Source organism: Gossypium hirsutum, chromosome A07 (genome assembly GCF_007990345.1).
Source record: "Gossypium hirsutum isolate 1008001.06 chromosome A07, Gossypium_hirsutum_v2.1, whole genome shotgun sequence".
Taxonomy (NCBI): Eukaryota; Viridiplantae; Streptophyta; class Magnoliopsida; order Malvales; family Malvaceae; genus Gossypium; species Gossypium hirsutum.
In genome coordinates, this window is record NC_053430.1 from 96,464,987 (window position 1) to 96,485,733 (window position 20,747).

At 30.4% G+C, this 20,747-nt stretch overlaps 1 protein-coding gene across 1 annotated transcript; it reads left to right on the forward strand.

Annotated features, from left to right (window-relative positions):
• The first annotated feature begins 14,341 nt into the window (after positions 1-14,341).
• Positions 14,342-19,366, forward strand: LOC107956896 (polyvinylalcohol dehydrogenase). Its single transcript, XM_016892380.2, has 4 exons — positions 14,342-14,429; positions 14,644-15,095; positions 18,088-18,697; positions 18,782-19,366. Exons 1-4 carry the CDS (start codon positions 14,364-14,366, stop codon positions 19,238-19,240), a joined length of 1,587 nt encoding a protein of 528 aa, XP_016747869.1. The 5' UTR covers positions 14,342-14,363; the 3' UTR covers positions 19,241-19,366.
• Positions 19,367-20,747: the final 1,381 nt, after the last annotated feature.

Sequence of the window (20,747 nt, forward strand, 5' to 3'; positions counted from 1 at the left end):
CAACATCAAATTCTCACTCTAACATACACTTATGAACAATAATTATTTTTACCGATTATGCCTATTTACCCGTTTTCGCTTAAAATCGCTTAGCAAAAGTTGTTTAACATAATTTATAGCTTCATATTCCACCATAAAACAGCAAAATAAACACATTTCACCTATGGGTATTTTTCCAAATATGAGCCCTAACACGAATTATTGCTAGAATAAGCTAAACCGAGTTACGAGGATTCCAAAAATGCGAAGAACATTAAAAACGGGGCTAGGATGACTTACTATGAGCTTGAGAAAGCAAAGAAACCTTAGCTATGGCTTCCTTCAAATTTCGGCAGCAACTAATGAGGAAGATGATGATTTTTGTCATCTTTTTCCCATTTTATTTTTTTTTATTACCAAATGACTAATATGCCCCCACTTAAAAAAATCTATTTCTCTCATTTCTTATGTCTATTTTTGTCCATCAACTAACTAATGATCTAATTACCACATAAAGACCTCCAATTTAAAATTTCATATCAATTAGATACTTCTACATATAGAACTCAACTTTTGCACTATTTACAATTTAGTCCTTTTGACTAAATTGAGTGCCCAAACGTCGAAATTTTCGAACGAAATTTTTACGAAAATTTTCCGTGAAATTGTAGACCATAAAAATATAATAATAACCATATTTTCCCTCGTCGGATTTGTGGTCCCGAAACCACTATTCCGACTAGGCCCAAAATCGGGCTGTTACAACAAAACATTAATTAACTAATTTATGAAATCCACAGGAATTTTCGATTCCTACAGAATCCACTTAGAAATTCAATACCAAAATTGAAAGGTTTCCGAACACACACCTGAATTCGCGATTAAAGCACCACAACCTTAATGTGGAACTCAGTTACAACACCATCTCGAAATTGAATTGAAGGAAGGTGAACAACAAAGAAGAAAGCCAGAACGTAGGAGAAGGAAATTATAAAATCTCCATAACAAAATAAAAAATTTTAGGACCAAAGAAAGTGGAAAAATCTATCGTGAGCAAGAGGGAGGGAGGGAGAAGAGGAATGTGGAAAAGCTTTTAGGATAACTCCCTGTTTCAGATACAAAATAAAATTAAAAATAGAAATTCAATTAAATAAAAATAACAAATAAGTATTGACACTTCAAACAAACTAAAATAAATTGACTCCTCTAAAATACTCATAAGGACTTGAACTTGAAACCTAAAGGTAAACTAACACACCCACTACCACTAAACCAAGAGACTCATTCTATCACTAAAACATGGAAAGGAATAAAAAAGTTCAACCTACTCACTGACCCTTACTTAAAACCTCAAAACTCCTCACCTCAAAAATTGGGGTGTTACACTCTACTTTTTGAATCCATCATTTACATTCCTTACATTAACTTTTTCCATTATCTATGTTTACAATTTGAGTATAATCACAAATATAGCCCTCAATCTTTATATTTTTTATTAAATAAGCCCCTAGTTTTGTTTATAATCATTATAGCTTTACAATTTTAATGAGATAAGAAATAGTGTTAAATGTGATTATGTGGAACTTTAAAATTGTGTCAAGTTGTAACCTAAAAGTTAAAACTAAAATAAATATATAAAATATCAAAAAAGTACAGAAATATCTATAATATAAAAATTGGAAATTAGTAAAAAATATTAGAAATATAAAAAATATACAAATGGTAAAAAGAAATTATATATCATATAAAGCACATCCACTTAGTTACTTCTTCAAAGTAAATAAAAAAAAATTTAAAACACATTATCCATCTTTTCAGCATCAAGCCCAACCATTATCTTCTTCAAAGAAACCAATCAGATAATTGTTCTTCAATAAATAAAGCTTTAAAATTTTCTAGTTTCTTGTTTACCTTCATTGTTTGTAGTGGGTGCCCTCTTACTTGTTTACGTTCGTCTTTTTTCTCCGATTTTAAGGACGAATCCATTCATTGACCCTCATTTTTTTACAATTTTTTCCCTCAATCTTATAAGGTAAAATTGATTTTTTTTGGGTCAAGAAAATTTAATAAATAGATTTGACATTTTTTTTGAGTTTGGAAAATGATGTTTTAAACAATTAGAAAATAGTAAGATTAAGAAAAAAAATAAAAAAAATAGCTATGTGAGATTGTTTTTTTAGTCAAATCTAAACAGAAATGAAGGATCAAAAAGAAATGTGAGTTATCCAATAAAAAATTCAAAAGTTTCCTTAAATAAAATTAAAAAGGTAACCATGCATATAAATTATATATAAAGATTATTATTTTGATCGATACTATTATCACTAAAATTCCATAGTCTCATTTTGTGGGTTAAAAACAATAAATTTTGAAATAATAATGTTAGCTATAAAGTGGCGAAGTCAGAAAATTTTTGTAGAGAGTGAAAATTAAATTTTAAATTTTAATAATTTATATATTTATAATTTTTAAAGGATTAAATCAAATTTAGAAAAAAAAAGAGTATAAACGATAGTTTTTGTAGAAGTTTAGAAAATCCCAAAACCAAGATTCTTTCAACATTCATTTTGACAATATATCACTTTTTAAATTTTTCATTTAAAATTATGTGACATAAGAACTGACGTCTCAGTTAATGATTACATTAAGCTTTAATAAATTATTACCTAAATGTTCTTATCTGTTCTTAATTCTAGTTTTACCAAATTGAATTAACCTTTCATCATATCACTTATTAATCAGTTTTTCTATTCTTATCAAAACAAATAGATTTTTAATTTTAGGTTTAAATAATTATTGTAGCGACGTAAAAATTTCGCTTTGGCCGCTAGTTGAGGCGATTATTTGAAAATTTGAAAATAGAATTTCGGTTTTAAAAAGAAAAGGAGTCGCCACTGATCTTTTTTCTAGGTGTGATTGGACACCTAATAAATCCTCTTTTTTAAAAAGAAAATTTATTTTTGAACAAAAATGAAGGCCGAATTTGGGTCTACGCGAAGATCTAGAGAGAAATAGGGTTCGGGAGTCGGTTATGCACGAGGAAGGTATTAGCACCCTCGCAACGCTCAAAATGGGTATCTTGTTGAACACGCATTGCCTTAATTCTCAAAAATACAAGTTTAATTTAATATTTAATCGCGATCCGATTGAACTACGAGAATTTGAAATTTTAGTTTTTTAGAAGGACGTCTCGTTTTTAACGCGAGCCAATGATATTCACCCAACATAGCGATGAAATCAGTGACTTGGTGTTGAAATCGATACGTTACCTTATTTATTAAAATTAATTAAAAGCATAAAAATAATATTATTCGCAATAGGAATTTGTAAATAATGCACACGATGATACAATTAACGAAAAAATATTAAAATACAATATTAGAATAAAAAATAACAATAATATTAATATATACACGAATAATAACAGAAATAATAATAATAATGACACTACAAGTCAAAGTAGAAAATAAAAAAATATTATCAATAGTAACAATCATAGATTAATAAAATGATGACATGTTAACAAGGACAATAATAATTAATAATTAATAATGCAAAATTAGTTAATAATAAAACAATAAATAAATAAACACAAAAAGGAAGGCATATAATATAATAATAATATTAAAATAAAGTAATTAAAAATAATACTATATATAAATATATATATACATACACATATAATAAAAACATACACTAATATTAATAATGATAATAATACTAACAATAGTAATGAAATACAAAAAAAGTAAATATAATATAATAATAATATTAAAATAAAGTAATAAAAAATAATACTATATATAAATATATATACATATATAATAAAACATATACTAATAATAATAATAATAATAATAATAGAAATAATAATGAAATACAAAAAAATAAAATAATAAAAATAAACATAAAAATAAACATAAACATAATATAATAATAATATTAAAATAAAGTAATTAAAAATAATACTATATATAAATATATATATACCTATATAATAAAAACATACACTAATATTAATAATAATAATAATACTAATAGTAATAATATTGAAATACAAAAGAAGCAAATGTAATATAATAGAAATATTAAAATAAAGTAATTAAAAAAATAATACTATGTATAAATATAAATACATATACGTATATAATAAAAAAATATACACTAATATATAATAATAATAATAGTAATAATAATATAAAAAATAAAAATAAAAATAATAGTGTTAGACAAATTGATGCGAAAAAGGACTAAATTGAAACTAATATGGAAGTTTGGGGGAAATTTGAAAATAAATAAAGAAGAGAAGGACCAATTTGGGCACGCGTATAACAAGAGAGGACCAAAATGGGCAATATCCCCTCCTCCCAAAACGCACAGCACCAAGAGGGACTAAATTGAAGGTCAAAATAAATTACAGGGCAAAATTAAAAAACGAAAAATACTTGATTGCAAAGTAATAAAAAAGCGGAAGGGCTAAAAGTGCAATTAGCCCTTCCATTAAAAAACACGCGGATCCTAGGTGAGTCGGGTCGGGTCGATCCGGTCCAAGTCAAAACGACATCGTTTTGGGTGTTAATGGCCAACCCTAAAACGACGTCGTTTTAGGGGGCTATAAAAGGCCAAAAATTTTTACAAAAAAAATCATTTCTTCCTTGTTTCAAAAAAAAATCCCTTTCTCTCTCATTTCTCTCTCTGGCCGAGGCCAGAATCCGGCGAGGGAACCGCTGTCGATCGCCATCATCGGCCACGGTACACGATGGCCGAAAATTCGAAAAGGTATATATTTTTTTTTATTTTTTTACTTTTTTATACTTTTAATATATGTGTATATATGAGGGAATAGACTCAAAAATAGGAAAGAAAAAATAAAAATCACCTTGGGCTTTTCGGTTTTGATCTCTGATATTTTGGTTTTCCGATTTGGAACTGTTCTCTTGCTTTGGTGTTGCTAGATTCACGGTTTTGCTTAAAAAATCAAATGCTTTTGTATTTCCAAAAGTTGCCCAATCTTACAAATGACTTTGGCTTGGCTTTTTAAAGCCATTTACACGATTTTTTATTGTTTTTATTGTCTTTCTTTTGCCTTGCGTGTTTGCTTCGTTTTTGCAGGGCATGGCCGGTGGAACAGGTGGTGCCACAGGTGGTGGCAGAGGGCAGTTGGCCATAGGGGCGGCGGCTAGCTAATTTTTTTAGGGTTTTTCTTTTTCTTTTTGTTTTGTTTTTTTGTTTTAAGTATTGGGCTAGGGTTTGAAATTGGGCTTAGGTTTGGGTTTGTATTGTGATGGGTTAGTGGGTTTAACTTAGGTGGGTTAGGTTTAGTTTAATTTGGACTGGTAATTGGGTTTAGGTTTGGGATATATTGGTTGGGTTTTGGGTTTAATTTTTGGGGTTATTTGGGTTATTGTTTTGGCCCGAACCAAATTTGGTTTGTACAATTATTAATCTTTTTTCTGTACAATTATGATTCAAACTCAAGCTATTTCTAAATAAGGTAAACACTCGACTAATAAGCTATAACGATTGGACTTTACAATTTAGTCCTTAAGCCTTAATTAACCACAATTCCAGTTAAATTGATTAACCAAATTTCAATTCATATATTTAATATTTACGAAACGAGGCTCCAAAACTGCAATTTTCGATACAACTGAAAACTGAGTCATTACAAAATTAATAAAATCTATATCTGAAATCTTAAAAATTTAAAATGCAATTTTTATCTTTAATTTTTTTTTCTAAATTCCACCTACTATGACTTGATTTTGAACTCTTATTAGTATTATTAAAAACAATTATATGATAATAATAAAAATAAAACATGAAACAAATGTTATCTGATATGAAAATAATACCAATGCAACATAAATGCAGATAGACATATCTAATTTTATATAATAAAAAAAATGAATTATTAATGTGACAATTTTCATATGCAAAACATTTTAAACATTGGTAGATTAAAAGAATCAAATATGATTTAAACAAAGCATACTACAAAATAGAATTCTAATAAATATATCAACTGGTGTAGAGGAGTAGAATAATAAAGTGAAAATTTCGAGGTACCTCTAACTGTATTAGATCGATTTAATTATATTTTTCTTCAGTTAGGTCAATTAAGTTATGCTTAGAGTTCGTAATTATCCCTTTAATAATGTTATTTTTAAAATTCGAATTTACATTCTCTATTTTAGAGTATAAAATGTGCTACGATTGCACTCAATACAAAGACTTGATTAGTTATAGTGGGAGGTATAAATTTCATGTCCCAGAAGGTACAGTTGAAGGGATTTTGAAATTAAAGCGGGGTAAGCTTGCTGAGCAAAAAGTGATTGTTTCTTTGACTTGTTTGTCAAGAATACCAGCCGAACAAGACGGCAGCGTAATACGTCAGTGATAATACCCTGATGAACAACGAGCAATGATACCTTAAGCATTTAAAAAAGGATCATTCTCATTTCTGTATTCATAGATCATTCATAATACATCTAGTTAGAAGCATTTGATTCATTTCGATCATAGCATCCTAATCATTTGGCATAAGCATAGGTACATGAAACCAATTCTACAGATCATGTCTCTAGAGGACGGTGAAGTAACATCAGTGAATTTGTAGATATTATCTCCCTAAGCAGTAGTGGAGCAGATCGAAGGCGGCGAATCTTGTCTCTCTAAGAAGTAGTGGAGCAGATTTAAGCCATCATCCTAACCCCCTAAGCAATAGGGTAACAAGCTGAAGATTACAGATCTTATCTCCCTAAGCAGTAGCAGAGCAGATTGAAGACGGTGAGCCTTAACCCCCTAAGCAGTAGGGTAACAAGCTGAAAATTACAGATCTTATATCCCTATGCAGTAGTGAAGCAGATCGAAGACGGTGAGCCTTAACACCTTAAGCAGTAGGGTAACAGGCTGAAAATTATAGATCTTATCTCCTTATGCAGTAGCGGAGTAGATAGAAGACGGTGAGCCTTAACCCCCTAAACAGTAGGGTAACAGGCTGGAAATTACAGATCTTATCTCCTTAAGCAGTAGCGGAGTAGATCGAAGACCGTGAGCCTTAATCCCCTAAGTAGTAGGGTAACAGACCGAAAATTACAGATCTTATCTCCCTAAGCAGTAGTAGAGTAGATCGAAGACGACGAATCTTGTCTCCCTAAGCAGTAGTGGAGTAGATTTAAGCCACCATCCTATCTCCCTAAGCAGTAGTGGAGTAAGCTGAAGATTGTAGATCTTATCTCCTTAAGCAGTAGTGGAGCAGATCGAAGACGGCGAATCTTGCCTCCCTAAGTAGTAGTGGAGCAGATTTAAGCCACTATCCTATCTTCCTAAGCAGTAGTGGAGTAAGCTAAAGATTGTAGATCTTATCTCCCTCAGCAGTAGTGGAGCAGATCGAAGATAACAAATTTTGTTTTCCTAAGCAGTAGTGGAGCATATTTAAGCCACCATCCTATCTCCCTAAACAATAGTGGAGCAGGTTGAAATCAACAATTCGTATCTAATTGAAGTTCCAGCGGAGTAGATTGAAGCTACAAATCTCTTCTCCCTGAAATGACAATGAAGCGGCTCGAAGCCACAATTCGTATCTCCTTGAAGTTCCAGCGGAGTAGATCGAAGCTAAAATCTCTTCTCCCTGAAATGGCATTGGAGCGGCTCGAAGCCACAGTTCGTATCTCTTTGAAGTTCCAGTGGAGTAGATCGAGGCTACAAATCCCTTCTCCTTAAAATGGCATTGGAGCGATTCGAAGCCACAGTTGGTATCTCCTTGAAGTTTCATCGGAGTAGATCGAGGCTACAAATCTCTTCTCCCTGATATTGTATTGAAACGGCTCGAAGCCACAGTTCGTATCTCCTTGAAGTTTCAGCGGAGTAGATCAAAGCTACAAATCTATTCTCCTTGAAATGGTATTAGAGCGGCTCTAAGCCACAATTTTTATCTCTTTGAAATTTTAGCGGAGTAGATTGAAACTATAAATCTCTTCTCCCTGAAATGGCATTGGAGCGGCTTGAAGCCACAATTCGTATCTCCTTGAAGTTCCAGCGGAGTAGATCGAGGCTACAAAACTGTTCTCCCTGAAATGGCATTGGAACAGCTCGAAGCCGCAATTCGTATCTCTTTGAAGTTCATGCGGAGTAGATCGAGGCTACAAATCTTTTCTCCCTGAAATGGCATTGGAGCGACTCGAAGCCACAATTTGTATCTCCTTGAAGTTCCAGTGGAGTAGATCGAAGCTACAAATCTCTTCTCCCTGAAATGGTATTGGAACGGCTCAAAGCCACAATTCTTATCTCCTTGAAGTTCCAGCGGAGTAGATCGAAGCTACAAATCTCTTCTGCCTGAAATGGCATTGGAGCGATTGAAGCCACAAACCTTATCTCCCTGAAGTTACAGTGGGGCAGGTAGAAGTTACGAGTCCTATCTCCCTAAAGTTGCAGTGAAGCAGATCGAAGATAGCAAATCTTATCTCTCTAAAATTGCAGTAGAGCAGAGTTAAAGCTATAAACCTTATCCCCCTGAAGTTGTAATAGGGCAGGTTAAAGTTACGAGTCCTTATCCCTCTGAAGTTTCAGTAGGGCAAGTTGAAGTTACAAGTCTTATCTCCCTGAAGTTACAGTGGAGCAGACTGAAGAAAGCAGAACTTGTCTCCTTGAAGTTGCAATGGAATAGATCAAACTATAATTTAAAGCCACAAACCTCATCTGCCTGAAGTTGTAGTGGAACAGGTTAAAACTACAAGTAGTTGCAGTGGAGTAGATTGAAGCTACAAATCACAAACCTTATCTCCTTGAAGTTGTAGTGGAGCAGGTTGAAGCCACGAACCTTATCCTTCTGAAGTTGCAGCGGGGCAGGTCGAAGTTACAAGTCTTATCTCCTTAAAGTTGCAATAGAGCAAATTAAAGATACTTGAAGAAAAGAAGCGCCAAGAGAAGTTGAGACTCAGCTAGTCCAGGCAAAATTGGCCCTTTTATAATCTTTGCTCTATTCCCGTTGCACGATAATGAGCAAAGAGGGGCAGCTGTAACGGGCCAAATTTGCCTGGGCCGATTCAGCCCAAACAGAAACACCAAAATAATAAACAAAACCTAAGAATAAAATTACAAAACCCATATTGCCAAATTTATCAGCAAACCCTAACCCAAATGCAAAATAGGCCCGTTGGCCCAAAACCTAAACTAGGTTTTCAATAAATCAGAAAACCCTAGGTCCCTATGTGCCGCTCCCCCATGTACGTTCTCTGACAGCACCTGCTCCACCTACTCTGCCATCAACCACCACCAGCCTGCAGAAAAGAGATTGTAAAGGAGGTTTTTTTGGAATATAAAAAAAGGAGGAGATTGTAAAAAAAAAATCAGTGTTTCAAACATATATCTGAATACAAAGAAAAAACAGCAAGCATTGAAAAAAAAAAAACAAATTCAAACGTGCCAAAGTCCCATTTCTCTTTCCTTTTATTTTCATTTTTCAACTACACATACATACATGTTTTCTCTATTTTTCTTTTAAAAACAGTATATATATATTTATATATAAATATAGCAAAATAAAAATAAAAATTTTACCTTTTTCGATTTTCGGCCACCGTGTACGGTGGTCGGTGCAGCGGACGATGATGATCCGGTGACCCGGCCAGAGGGGAATGAGAGAGGGCCTAAAAGGAGCTCTAAGTTTTTTTTGAAGAAAGGAAAGGGAAAAATGAAGGTTTTTGCAAAAATTTGGCCTTTTATAACACTACCAAAACGTCGCCGTTTCATTTAGTTGCAAAACACCCCAAAACGGCATCGTTTCATTTAGTTGCAAAACACCCCAAAACGGCATCGTTTAGGCGCCAGACCCGTGCGACTTGACCTATGAGCATTAGGATCCGCGTGTTTCTACTAATTGGGATAATTGCGCGCGCGGTCCTTCTGCTTTTGAGGCTGTTTTAACGTGGTCCCATTCTATTGCTTCCTATTTTTAATTTTACCCTAGGATTTTATTTCTATTTCATTTAGCCCCCATGTGAAATGCACCGTTTTTGAAATGGGAATATTTTTCCTATTGATCCCTGCCCTTTCCTGCGTGTTCGCATTTGGTCCTTTATTCTTTTATTATTTTACAATTTACTTTCTTTAATTTCATTTTAATTTCGAATTAGTCCTTTTTTTAGTATCTTTTTATTATAATTTAGACTTTAAAATCTCATTCTAATCCCGATTTAGTCCTTTATCTATTTAATTTCAGCCTTTAAAGATTTTATTTTATCCTTTATTCATTTATTTATCTCTTTGCTTATATATTCATTATTGTTTTATTTTTACTCATTTGCTCGTTCGTTTATTTGCTATATGTATATACATATATATACATATGTATATACATATGTATATATACATATACATATATATACATATGTATATACATATATATGTATATATATATTTTAATTCTTACATTCCTTTATTTATCATCCTTCCAATCTTTAATAATCTTTCACTAGTTATTTATTTTATTTACGCCTTTATTGTTATTAATTTTTTTATCTATTATTATTAATTTATTCATCTATTTGTTTATCACCTTTTTATGTCTTTAAAATTAGATATTTTTTACTTATATATATATTGTTCCTACTATTATTATGAATTATTATTATTATTATCACTTTCACTTATACATGCTTTACTATAAATCTGCCTTCAATTTTATTTATGTTTTAGCGCCAATATTTTTACAAACCCTTTTTCTTATATTTATATTTATATTTATCTATTATTTTGTTAATATTGCCATTGCTATTATTCATTCATTTTGTATGTTTTATTTTTGGAATTTGTTGGCTAATATTGCTATTATTATAGTACATTAGTACTATTATAAGATTCATTTACTAATCATATATACTCGACTTATATAGTCGCTTCATATTATTGCATTATTATTACCCCATGCATTATGTTCAACTATAATCAATCGTCTCTACATCATATTTCAAATAAGCCCATGTCATTCTAAACTTACATTCAATAAATATTTCAAAGAGAGAAATTTTCAGAATAAGGCAATACTTCGTATTTTGGAAATTTGAGAAATCGTGCCCTAACTTACTGGGTTTCGATTTTTCTCGTTTAATCCAAATGATCAAATAACCTTTTAAAATTAAAATGCATGAGTTTTGAAAATCAAAAGGCAAGCTTATTCTCGAGGTTTTAAAATGTTGTGTCCTAACGTACTGGATGTGACATTTTATTACTTCGGGACAAGAAGATCTTTAGCATCCACTTCGACTTACTCAAGCATTTTTGTAAAATTAACATTAATAAAAAAGGAGGATCGTATTTTTAATCTCTTTTTGGGTTTTCAACTTTCAGCATTTAAGACATTCATTAATCAATTAGGTACCAATTTTGGGCGTTACGAGGGTGCTAATCCTTCCTCGTACGTAACCAACTCCCGAACTCGTTTTCTCGATTTTCATAGACCAAAATTGTTGTTTTAGTAAATTAAAACGCTTTATTAAAATGATCAATCACAAGGAGACCCGATCACACCTCATAAAAAAAAGAGATCGGTGGCGACTCTCAATTTTCGTTTTCTTTTCCAAATATAAAGTCGACCCGTTTTCAAAAAATGGTTTCGACACTCTATTTTAGAGTATAAAATGTGTTACGATTGCACTCAATACAAAGACTTGATTAGTTAAAATCGTCTTTCCCTTTCAAACGGTAATCCATTTGTCATTTTCAGTAAACTCTTTATAACATACCTATTACATAAAATATTGGAACTCGACAAAATATTTATACATCATATTAGTATATACTCCTATCGAGTTAATGTAATAAGTCAATCGAATATCAAATTATTAAAATGTCTTTTTATATACAAATTTTTATGAGGATATTTTTATTTTTTTTTCTATATAATTTTTTGTGATTATGACATAAATTTAATTTTTTTATACATGGGTTTTTATTAAAGTACAAGTAGGATGAAGGGTTGACTTTAACAAAGCACGCAAATTTAAAAAGCAAACAAGAAATTATTTCATGTTAATTTAACAAATGCTCTACAAATTCATATTCCGATTAGCATATGTAATTGGAAAAGAAAAGTTGATTTTGACTTTTAATGGTTCAATTTTGACTTCGAGTAACAAAAAATATTGCTTGCCCAAAATTTCGCTTCAGTTTATTAGACTCTTTATACTACTTTAGAATTTTAAAATAATATTATTTTAGTATTTAGAAAAAATATATTAATTGCTTAATTTGCAAGAATTTACTCTACACCTTTATATAAAAGCATAATGTTAAATTTAGTCTTTAACGTTTATATTTTTTTTTATCAATTTTTACCTTTATTTTTTTAGTTAAATTTGGTCTCAATATTTCAAAAAAGTCGAATTTGACTATTAACATTTCAAAAAGAATCAAATTGTTGTTTTTTTAATCAACTTGGAAAGGTGAATGTTGAATAGCTTGAATTGTCATAAATAGTTTTATTGTGAAATGGTGCCAAATGTGGCATATTGATTTAGATGTTTGGATGTAACTCAAGTTATGTGTTTGGCATGAAATTTGGATGATTTGTGCAGGTATAAGTAATGTTTAGTGCACTTCTTTGGATGATTTTGGAAGTTGATTTGAAACAGGTGTCAAGAGGCCTTTAATGTAACAAAAATAGGATTCACGTCGTGACGCTGTATAGTGGTTATCCTGACGAGAAAAGGCCTGTAATGTCAAATTGAGACGAGGAACCTCGTTATCTTAAGGAGGCCAAACAGTAGGTGATGTCGCGACATTAAGCAAACTGAAGCCATGACTTGAAAAACTGTTTTGGCAATGTCATGACGAGGAACTCCCTCACGTTAGGACGTCATTTTGAACTTTTTTAAATCTTTGTAGTTTGATCCTTGTTTGATCCCGGGCCGACTTTTGAGCTTACATAAGCTTGTACAAAGCTCAGGGAAAGTTTAAATTTGTACAGAATAACTTATATGAAGATAGTTAATGATTTTTGGATTCGAATTATCCATTAAATTTCTATAACTGTTCCGTTTTGCACTGTAGCATTCTGTAGCTCAGCTTGGCGATCGGGATTGGCAAGGGGTGTTACAACGCGGGTTGCCACACTAACATCATTAAAAATCTAATTTTTTGGTCAACATTTCTGTTAAAAAATTATTTGACTCTTTTTGAAAAGGTTGAAGATTAAATTTAGTTAAAAAAATAAAGGTTAAATTAACAAAATGTGTAAACATTGAATGCTAAATTTGGTATTATGCCTAATATAAAACCTTAAAGCTTTACTTGATAGGATGGAAAGAAATTGGAAAGGTAAGAAATTAAAAGTGTAGAAAAACATAATGATAGAAAATATATTTTTTCTTTTCATAGAAATGCTTGAAAAAACTGAAAGAAAGAAAAAATAATTTATCTTCCATTGGGAGTTAAAAAATGGGAAGAAAGAAAATGAAACTTTTAAAAAACGCAAAGTTAATAAAAAAGCACAAGAATTACTTAATTATTAGGAGTCAAAATATTGTAAAGTCAAATTTTCGTTTTCTTAATATGCGAAAAGAACTTAAAATAAAACCATGCAAACATCATGATACACTATCAAAAATTTGTCTTAACAGTGACACAAAATTGTCAGAAAATGCTGTAAATTCGTCATTTAGCATTAGTGACGGATTCTGTGAGGAACTTTTTGTCACACTACAGCTTCACTAGTAAGTTATCACAAAGTTGACAAATTCTGTCATTAAATTTGTGACAGAATTACCTTCATAAACCTTTATGTTTTCCATCAGAGTCGGGCAGCTGCCCGTCACCATACTTCGTAACTAGCTTTTTATTTCTGTCAGTATTTCTATCAATAAATTCAATTACAATTTTAAACTTTGTCTCAAATTCCATCACTAAATTTTGTGTCAATTTTAATTTTTGCGTCAAAAATTTTTGTCTGGCATAAATTGCCACTCTTTCCGTTACGTTTTAATGTCTTTAATCTGTCACAATATATAAAACTCGTCACTAAAAGATTAAAGTTCACATGGAAAAACATATAGACATATCTATTTCACTAAAGCCTCCATTTACCTACTTAAATTATTAATTTTACTGTTTGCAGAGCAATCACTTACCTACACACTCTGTAATTCCATTCTTATATTTTTCACTTAATTAAACATATCCTAAAATTATGATGAAACTTTGTTAATAAAAAACACAAGTGTTAGTTAATTATTTGGAAACAACATATTATAAAGTCAAATTTTCCTATGAAAAGAACTTAACATAAAATCATGCAAACATCATCAATTTTCAGATCCTCTTAGCATCCCAACATTGTACTATAAATAAAGATTGTGATAATAAAAGCACCTTGAGACTCAAATTTAATGGAGTTTCTTCTCTTACTATGCCTTCTTTCTTTGCGGGTTTTTACTCCTTCAGCATATTCAAATGTAAGTCTCAAAATTTCTGTTGTTTTTTTTTTCTTTATTAATCTTAGATACAGGCGTGCACACACATATATACATATAAATATTTATGATTAAACCTTGAATTGTTTATGCATGTTCATGTGCAAATCTTAAATTAAACCCCAAATTTTTAAAATTTTTAATTAAGCCCCTAAAACTTAATGCCAATGTTAAAATTGTGTTATGGTTGGTGCAGCACTGGTTAAGCCATGGTGGGAACCTACTGAACAGGAGATTTGCGGAGAAAGAAACCAAAATAAGCCCCGAAACAGTATCACAGCTGAGATTGAAATGGAAATTCGAAGCAGGAAGGGACATAACAGCAACACCATCAGTTTTTGAAGGAAGAGTTTATTTCCCAAGTTGGGATGGTTATCTTTATGCTGTGAAACAATCCGATGGTTCTCTTATTTGGAAACAAAATTTACAACAGTTGACCGGTATTAATTCAACAAGGGTTATTTCCAATGTTAATGTCACAGCTTCAAGAATAACACCCACAATTGCTGATGATTTGTTGATCATTGGGATCAGTGGACCAGCTTTTGTTGTCGCAGTGAAGCAATCCAATGGGGAACTTATTTGGTCTACCCAGCTTGATGATCATCCAGCTGCTGTTATCACAATGTCTGGAACTTATTACGATGGGTTAGTTCTTTTTACTTCCTATTACACAAGATAGCATATCAAATTCTATATAACACCAATCATTTGATTGTTTATTACAAATACAAAATAATTTAAATACAACTTTGCAAAATAAATGAAAATACAAAATACTAGTATAATTGTTATCAATAGGTTGGAACTCGTTTTAATGTTAAATAGGGTACTTATATGAAACTACATCACATGCATGGTTGAATATGCTCTAGTGAAAAAAAATACATAAATATTTAATTGGGACAAAAAAAAATTCAAATACCCAATTGAGCATTGAAGTTAAACTTGAGTATATAATTATTAAAAAGAAAAACTTCAAGTATCAAAATAAAAATTCTACCTACTAACTCAAACACTAAATTAAATATTAAAACTAGACTTAAATATTTAATAATATTTAACTATTCTTGTGGGAAAAAACTTATAAAGAAAAGTTTAGACTTGTAGCCGATTTACTTTTATAATCTTCATGTGACATAATGATGTGATGTGATTTTATTGCGAATTAAAATACAAAAACATCATGGAGATGCTCAATTAGGTGTGTTGGGCAAATTAATTTAAACAATAAATTAATAATACTTTTAAAAAGTTTTATCCATTTACATTATTAAATAATTATCATTGAATAAATAGGTAGTGAAATTTGGTGTGTCATATGTAATTTAAACTGACATGGTATTTTACCATAGAGGTGTGGCCCGGCCCGAAGGTTCGCCCGAAATGTGGGAGGGTTTGGATAAAAATAAAGGCCTGAAAAATGGGCTTGGGTAAAAAAATAAGGCCCATTTAAAAAACGGGTTGGGCCTTTGGTAAGGCATTTTTGGCCCGGGCCTGGCCCGGCCCAAATTCACTAAATGAAAAAAAATCTATTTTTTAAATATTATTTTCTTATATTTTGCTACTATTTTACTATTATATTGCTACTATTTTGTTGTTATTGTTTTGATATTATATAAAACTTATTTTATTGTTATTTTTTTATTATTTTAAAGACATTTGCTAATTTTGTTATTATTTTAGAAACATTTGCTTGTTAAATTGTATCTTTTTTAGTGTTATTTAAGTATATATATATTTTAAAATTTATTTTCAATTTGTTGAGAAATATTTATTTTGATGTTTTTAGTTATTTTGATGGTTTATATATTTTTTAAAATAATATAAAAATAATATAAAAATTAATATGGGCGGATTGGGTCGGGCCGGGCTTGAGAAAAATTTTAAGACCATTTTTCGGGTTGGGCCGGGCCTTGGCCTAGCAAACGGGCCTAAATTTTTAGTTGGGCCGACCTGAACCCGGCCCAGCCCGACACATGCACACCTCTATTTTACCACATCATCAATAATTAAAAATTTTAAAAATAAATATTTTTTTAATTTTTATTATTAATAAATTTTAAATAATTTTTTATACTCATTTGAAAAATCACGTCAAGATGAATCTAGACAAACAATTGTCCAGGTGAAAAAGAACCTAGACAAAACTTTGTCCAGGTTCATCCTAGATGGGGTTTTTCAAATAGTTATTAAAAAATTATTTAATTTTTAGGATTTTTATTTATATTTTAAATATTTACACATGACATGCTATGTGTTGTTGCCACTTGCTTAGTCAACCACATCATCACTTAAAGGTAAAAATAGATAGAATAATAATAACAAAAGAATTTCAAAAAAAAAAAAACATAATCATATACTAAACTAATTTCGGTAAAAGTACCATGGACTTTTGTACTGATAGTGTGATCACATTTTGTCACTTCTATTAAATAAATTGGCAAATTAACTTTTGTACATTAGATCAAGAATCAATTTGCTCTTTCATCTAACATCTAAGGCTAATTTACCCATTTTTTTAGTTAAAAAAAATATAATCTGACTCTTAATATAGAGACCTTCATGATAATTTTACTGAAATCAATATGTTTTTTTTTTCTATTCTTACGTTATTATTATTCCATTATGTGAACAAGGAAACTTTGAGCTAGCTTTCTTTCTTTAAAAATTGATATAGGTAGATAATAACAGTACATTTCTGTACTTATGATTCAATTGTATCATTTCTATATTTTTTGAATTTTTATATTTTAATCTTAAGATAAATAATAATTATTAATTTATTAATTAAATTTTTAGTCAAGTGAAAATAATTAATGATAATTATTTATTAAAGACTGAAATTTTAAAATTTTAAAAATATAAAAACTAAAATTGAACAAATTAAAATATATAAACTAAACCCATAACTTTCTCAAATTTTAAGTATTTGACAATAGACTTAATTCGAATATAAAAATAGATATAATTTTTTAATATATGAAAATGTTAAAGAAAAATCGAAGCTAAATGTGACTAAAGCAAGATGATATAATTGAAAAAACAGAAGTCTAAACCATCTCTCAGATCAGTACTGTTAATTAATAAAACTTGGATAAATTATTTAAATTCAAAGTAGGTTAAATTTTCCTTTTGAATTTAGTGTTTATATTTTAATTTGATTTTTTAGTTCTATACTTTTTGAATTTTGAAGTTCTAGTTCTAACCTATATTGTAGTAATTAAAATTATTTGGTTAAATTTAATTATTAGTCTTGTACTATGTGTACAGTTGTAGATTTAGTATATATTCTCTAATGGGATAATTTTGAACTCCTGTGCAATTCAAATTTAGAAATTTCATTCTTGATGCAAATGATAATTGTTAATCCATTAACTAATTTTTAGTAAATAATATGTAAAAATAACAGAACTTAAATTAATAAATTTAATAATTACCATTCGGGCGAGGGTCGAAATTTTAGCATTTGAAAAATATAAGGACTAAAGATAATTAAATTATTCATTTAGAAGTAGAAAAGAACATTTGCAGTGGTTTTTTGAGAATATAAGGTAAGTTTGATTGATGAAGATGATATAGTTGAAAGTACTATTTATAAAGCCTGAATATAGACCGTATTTATTTGATTTAAACTCAGGAACTTCTACGTGAGCACATCTTCACTAGAGGAAGAGGTAAGCATTGAAGAATGCTGCATCTTTCGTGGAAGCTTCGTCAAACTAAACGCAAAAACTGGGAAAATCTTGTGGCAAACCTTCATGTTACCCGACAATTTCGGCAACCGTGACAAATATGCCGGCGCTGCCATCTGGGGCAGCAGCCCGCCGATCGGTGTCACTAGGAACCTCGTCTACGTTGCCACTGGCAACCTCTATTCTGCACCCCAAAACGTAATCAATTGCCAAGAGAGACAAAACAATCAAACGCAAGTTGCTCCTACTCATTCCGATGAGTGTGTGGAGCCTGAAAACCACTCAGATTCATTCCTGGCCCTTGATTTGGACACTGGAGACATCAAGTGGTTCCATCAACTTGGGGGCTATGATGTTTGGTTTTTCGCCTGTTTTAATATTTCAGTCCCTGATTGTCCTCCCGGAGGACCAAACCCTGATGCTGATTTTGGTGAAGCACCCATGATGCTCACCATATACGTCAATGGAACTACAAAAGACATTGTTGTTGCTGTTCAAAAAAGTGGATTTGCGTGGGCTTTGGATCGTGATGATGGCAACATTATATGGTCTACCGTAAGATATCTGAACCCTTTTTTTTTTTATATATATCAAGTTGTGAAAAACAATGATTATATTAGGCTTTAAATGGTGATGTAGGAAGCTGGACCTGGTGGTCTCACAGGAGGCGGAATATGGGGGGCGGCCACCGATGAAAAGCATGTCTACACCAACATAGCCAACCCCGACGGTAAAAACTTCACTTTAAAACCATCAACAAGGAACACGACTGGCGGTGGATGGGTGGCAATGGATGCTACTAATGGCCAAGTTCTTTGGTCAACAGCCGACCCTACTAATGGTACGGTAAGTGGACCGGTGACCGTAGCAAATGGAGTGGTATTTGGAGGTTCGACATACAAAGAAGGACCAGTGTATGCAATGGATGGTAAGAGTGGGGAAATTTTATGGACATATAACACAGGGGCCACTGTTTTTGGTGGTATGTCAGTCAACGATGGGTGTATTTACGTAGGTCATGGATATAGGGTTAGTTTTGGTTTCTTTAATCCGAGCATCACTGCTGGGAACACACTCTTTGCTTTTTGCATATCTTGAGTTACCACCCAAACATCAAATTAATTATCTGTAATAAATACATGCTGCTATTTTTAGTTTGTAACTTGAATAGCAGAGTCTGTGGCAATGGTGCCTAAACTTTTATAGTGTGATTAGTTTTTTAAATATTTTATTGATTATTAAATTTTTTTATTAAATTTAATTTAATTATAATGTTATTTTTGTCTCATGGATATGAAGGTAGTATATATTTTTTTAATTTCAATATGTCCAACCAATAAATTTAACATAAGAATTTTAACAGCGTTAATAAATAGACCTAAATTTTAAAGTTCGAAAAATAAAGATTAAATTTCTGAAAATAAAAATATGAAAATTAAATTTTAAATTCATGAAGAACTCACAACACCTTTAAGCATATTGTATACTTTAAAATTATATTCTATAATTTATTAAAAAAAATCAACCCAACACGTGGGAAGGGACCATACTAGTTTAAAAAAATTTTAATGTATCATCCAAACAACTTTGCTTGTTTTATATAACAAAATGAATTATTAATGTCATCATTTTCGTATACTAAACGTTTTAAACATTAGATTAGAAAAATCAAATATGATTCAAGGAAGTATATTACAATATAAAATTCGAATAAATATTATTGATTTTTAAATTAGATTGATGATTGAATAGATAAAGTTATTAGTTCGAAAAATAATAAAAAAATATTCGATTTAATCAATTTAAAGTTATTTTTCGAACACATATAATTCAAACAACATTGATAAATATGATAATTGGTCTAGAGGAATATAATAAGTTATTATGATTAATGTTCAAAATTTGTGATTACTCTTCTAATAATATTGTTTTCAATATTGGGACTGGTGTTTGTCCTTTTAGAGTATAAATGTGATAATTTAATTTTTTTTTTAATGTTTTTATCATTGGGTTTTATTAAAGTCTAAGCATTACTAAGCATGGAGTAAGTAGGATAAAAGAGTTGACTTTAACAAAGCACGCAAATTAAAGTTATAATTGACTAAGATGACTTGTAATTTAAAAAGTAAAAAAGAAATTAATTATATGTTAATTTAATATCGAGAAAATAATATTAAATTTAGTCTTTAATGTTTATTTTTTTTGTTAATTTAGTTTCTTTTTTCCTTTAGCTAAATTTGGCCCTAAGTCAAATTATTTTTTAAATAAAAATACTTACTGAAACATTAAATTTTTAAATATGACAACCCATATGACAATTTACATTTACTTCTACTTTTTTTTTGAATTTTTATGAATTTTTTATATATTTTTTGAATTTTTAAAAGTTTTAATTTATTTATTGATGACGCATATAAAACAAATAATGTCATATCAACATAAAGTACATGTAAATTATCACGTGAGATGCCACACTATCATTATTAAAAAAATGATGTTTTAATTAGCATTTTTGTTAGAAAAAAATCCATTTCACTCTTTTTTTTAGGAGGTCGAGGGCTAATTTTAACTCAAAAAAAAAAGATCAAATAGATAGTAAATGTAA

Excerpts from the sequence above, each read along its gene's own strand:
- LOC107956896 (XM_016892380.2), top strand. The coding sequence starts at position 14,364 with ATGGAGTTTCTTCTCTTACTATGCCTTCTTTCTTTGCGGGTTTTTACT. Across the intron at positions 14,430-14,643 it reads CTCCTTCAGCATATTCAAAT|CACTGGTTAAGCCATGGTGG; the intron begins GTAAGTCTCAAA and ends TGGTTGGTGCAG. Across the intron at positions 18,698-18,781 it reads GCAACATTATATGGTCTACC|GAAGCTGGACCTGGTGGTCT; the intron begins GTAAGATATCTG and ends ATGGTGATGTAG.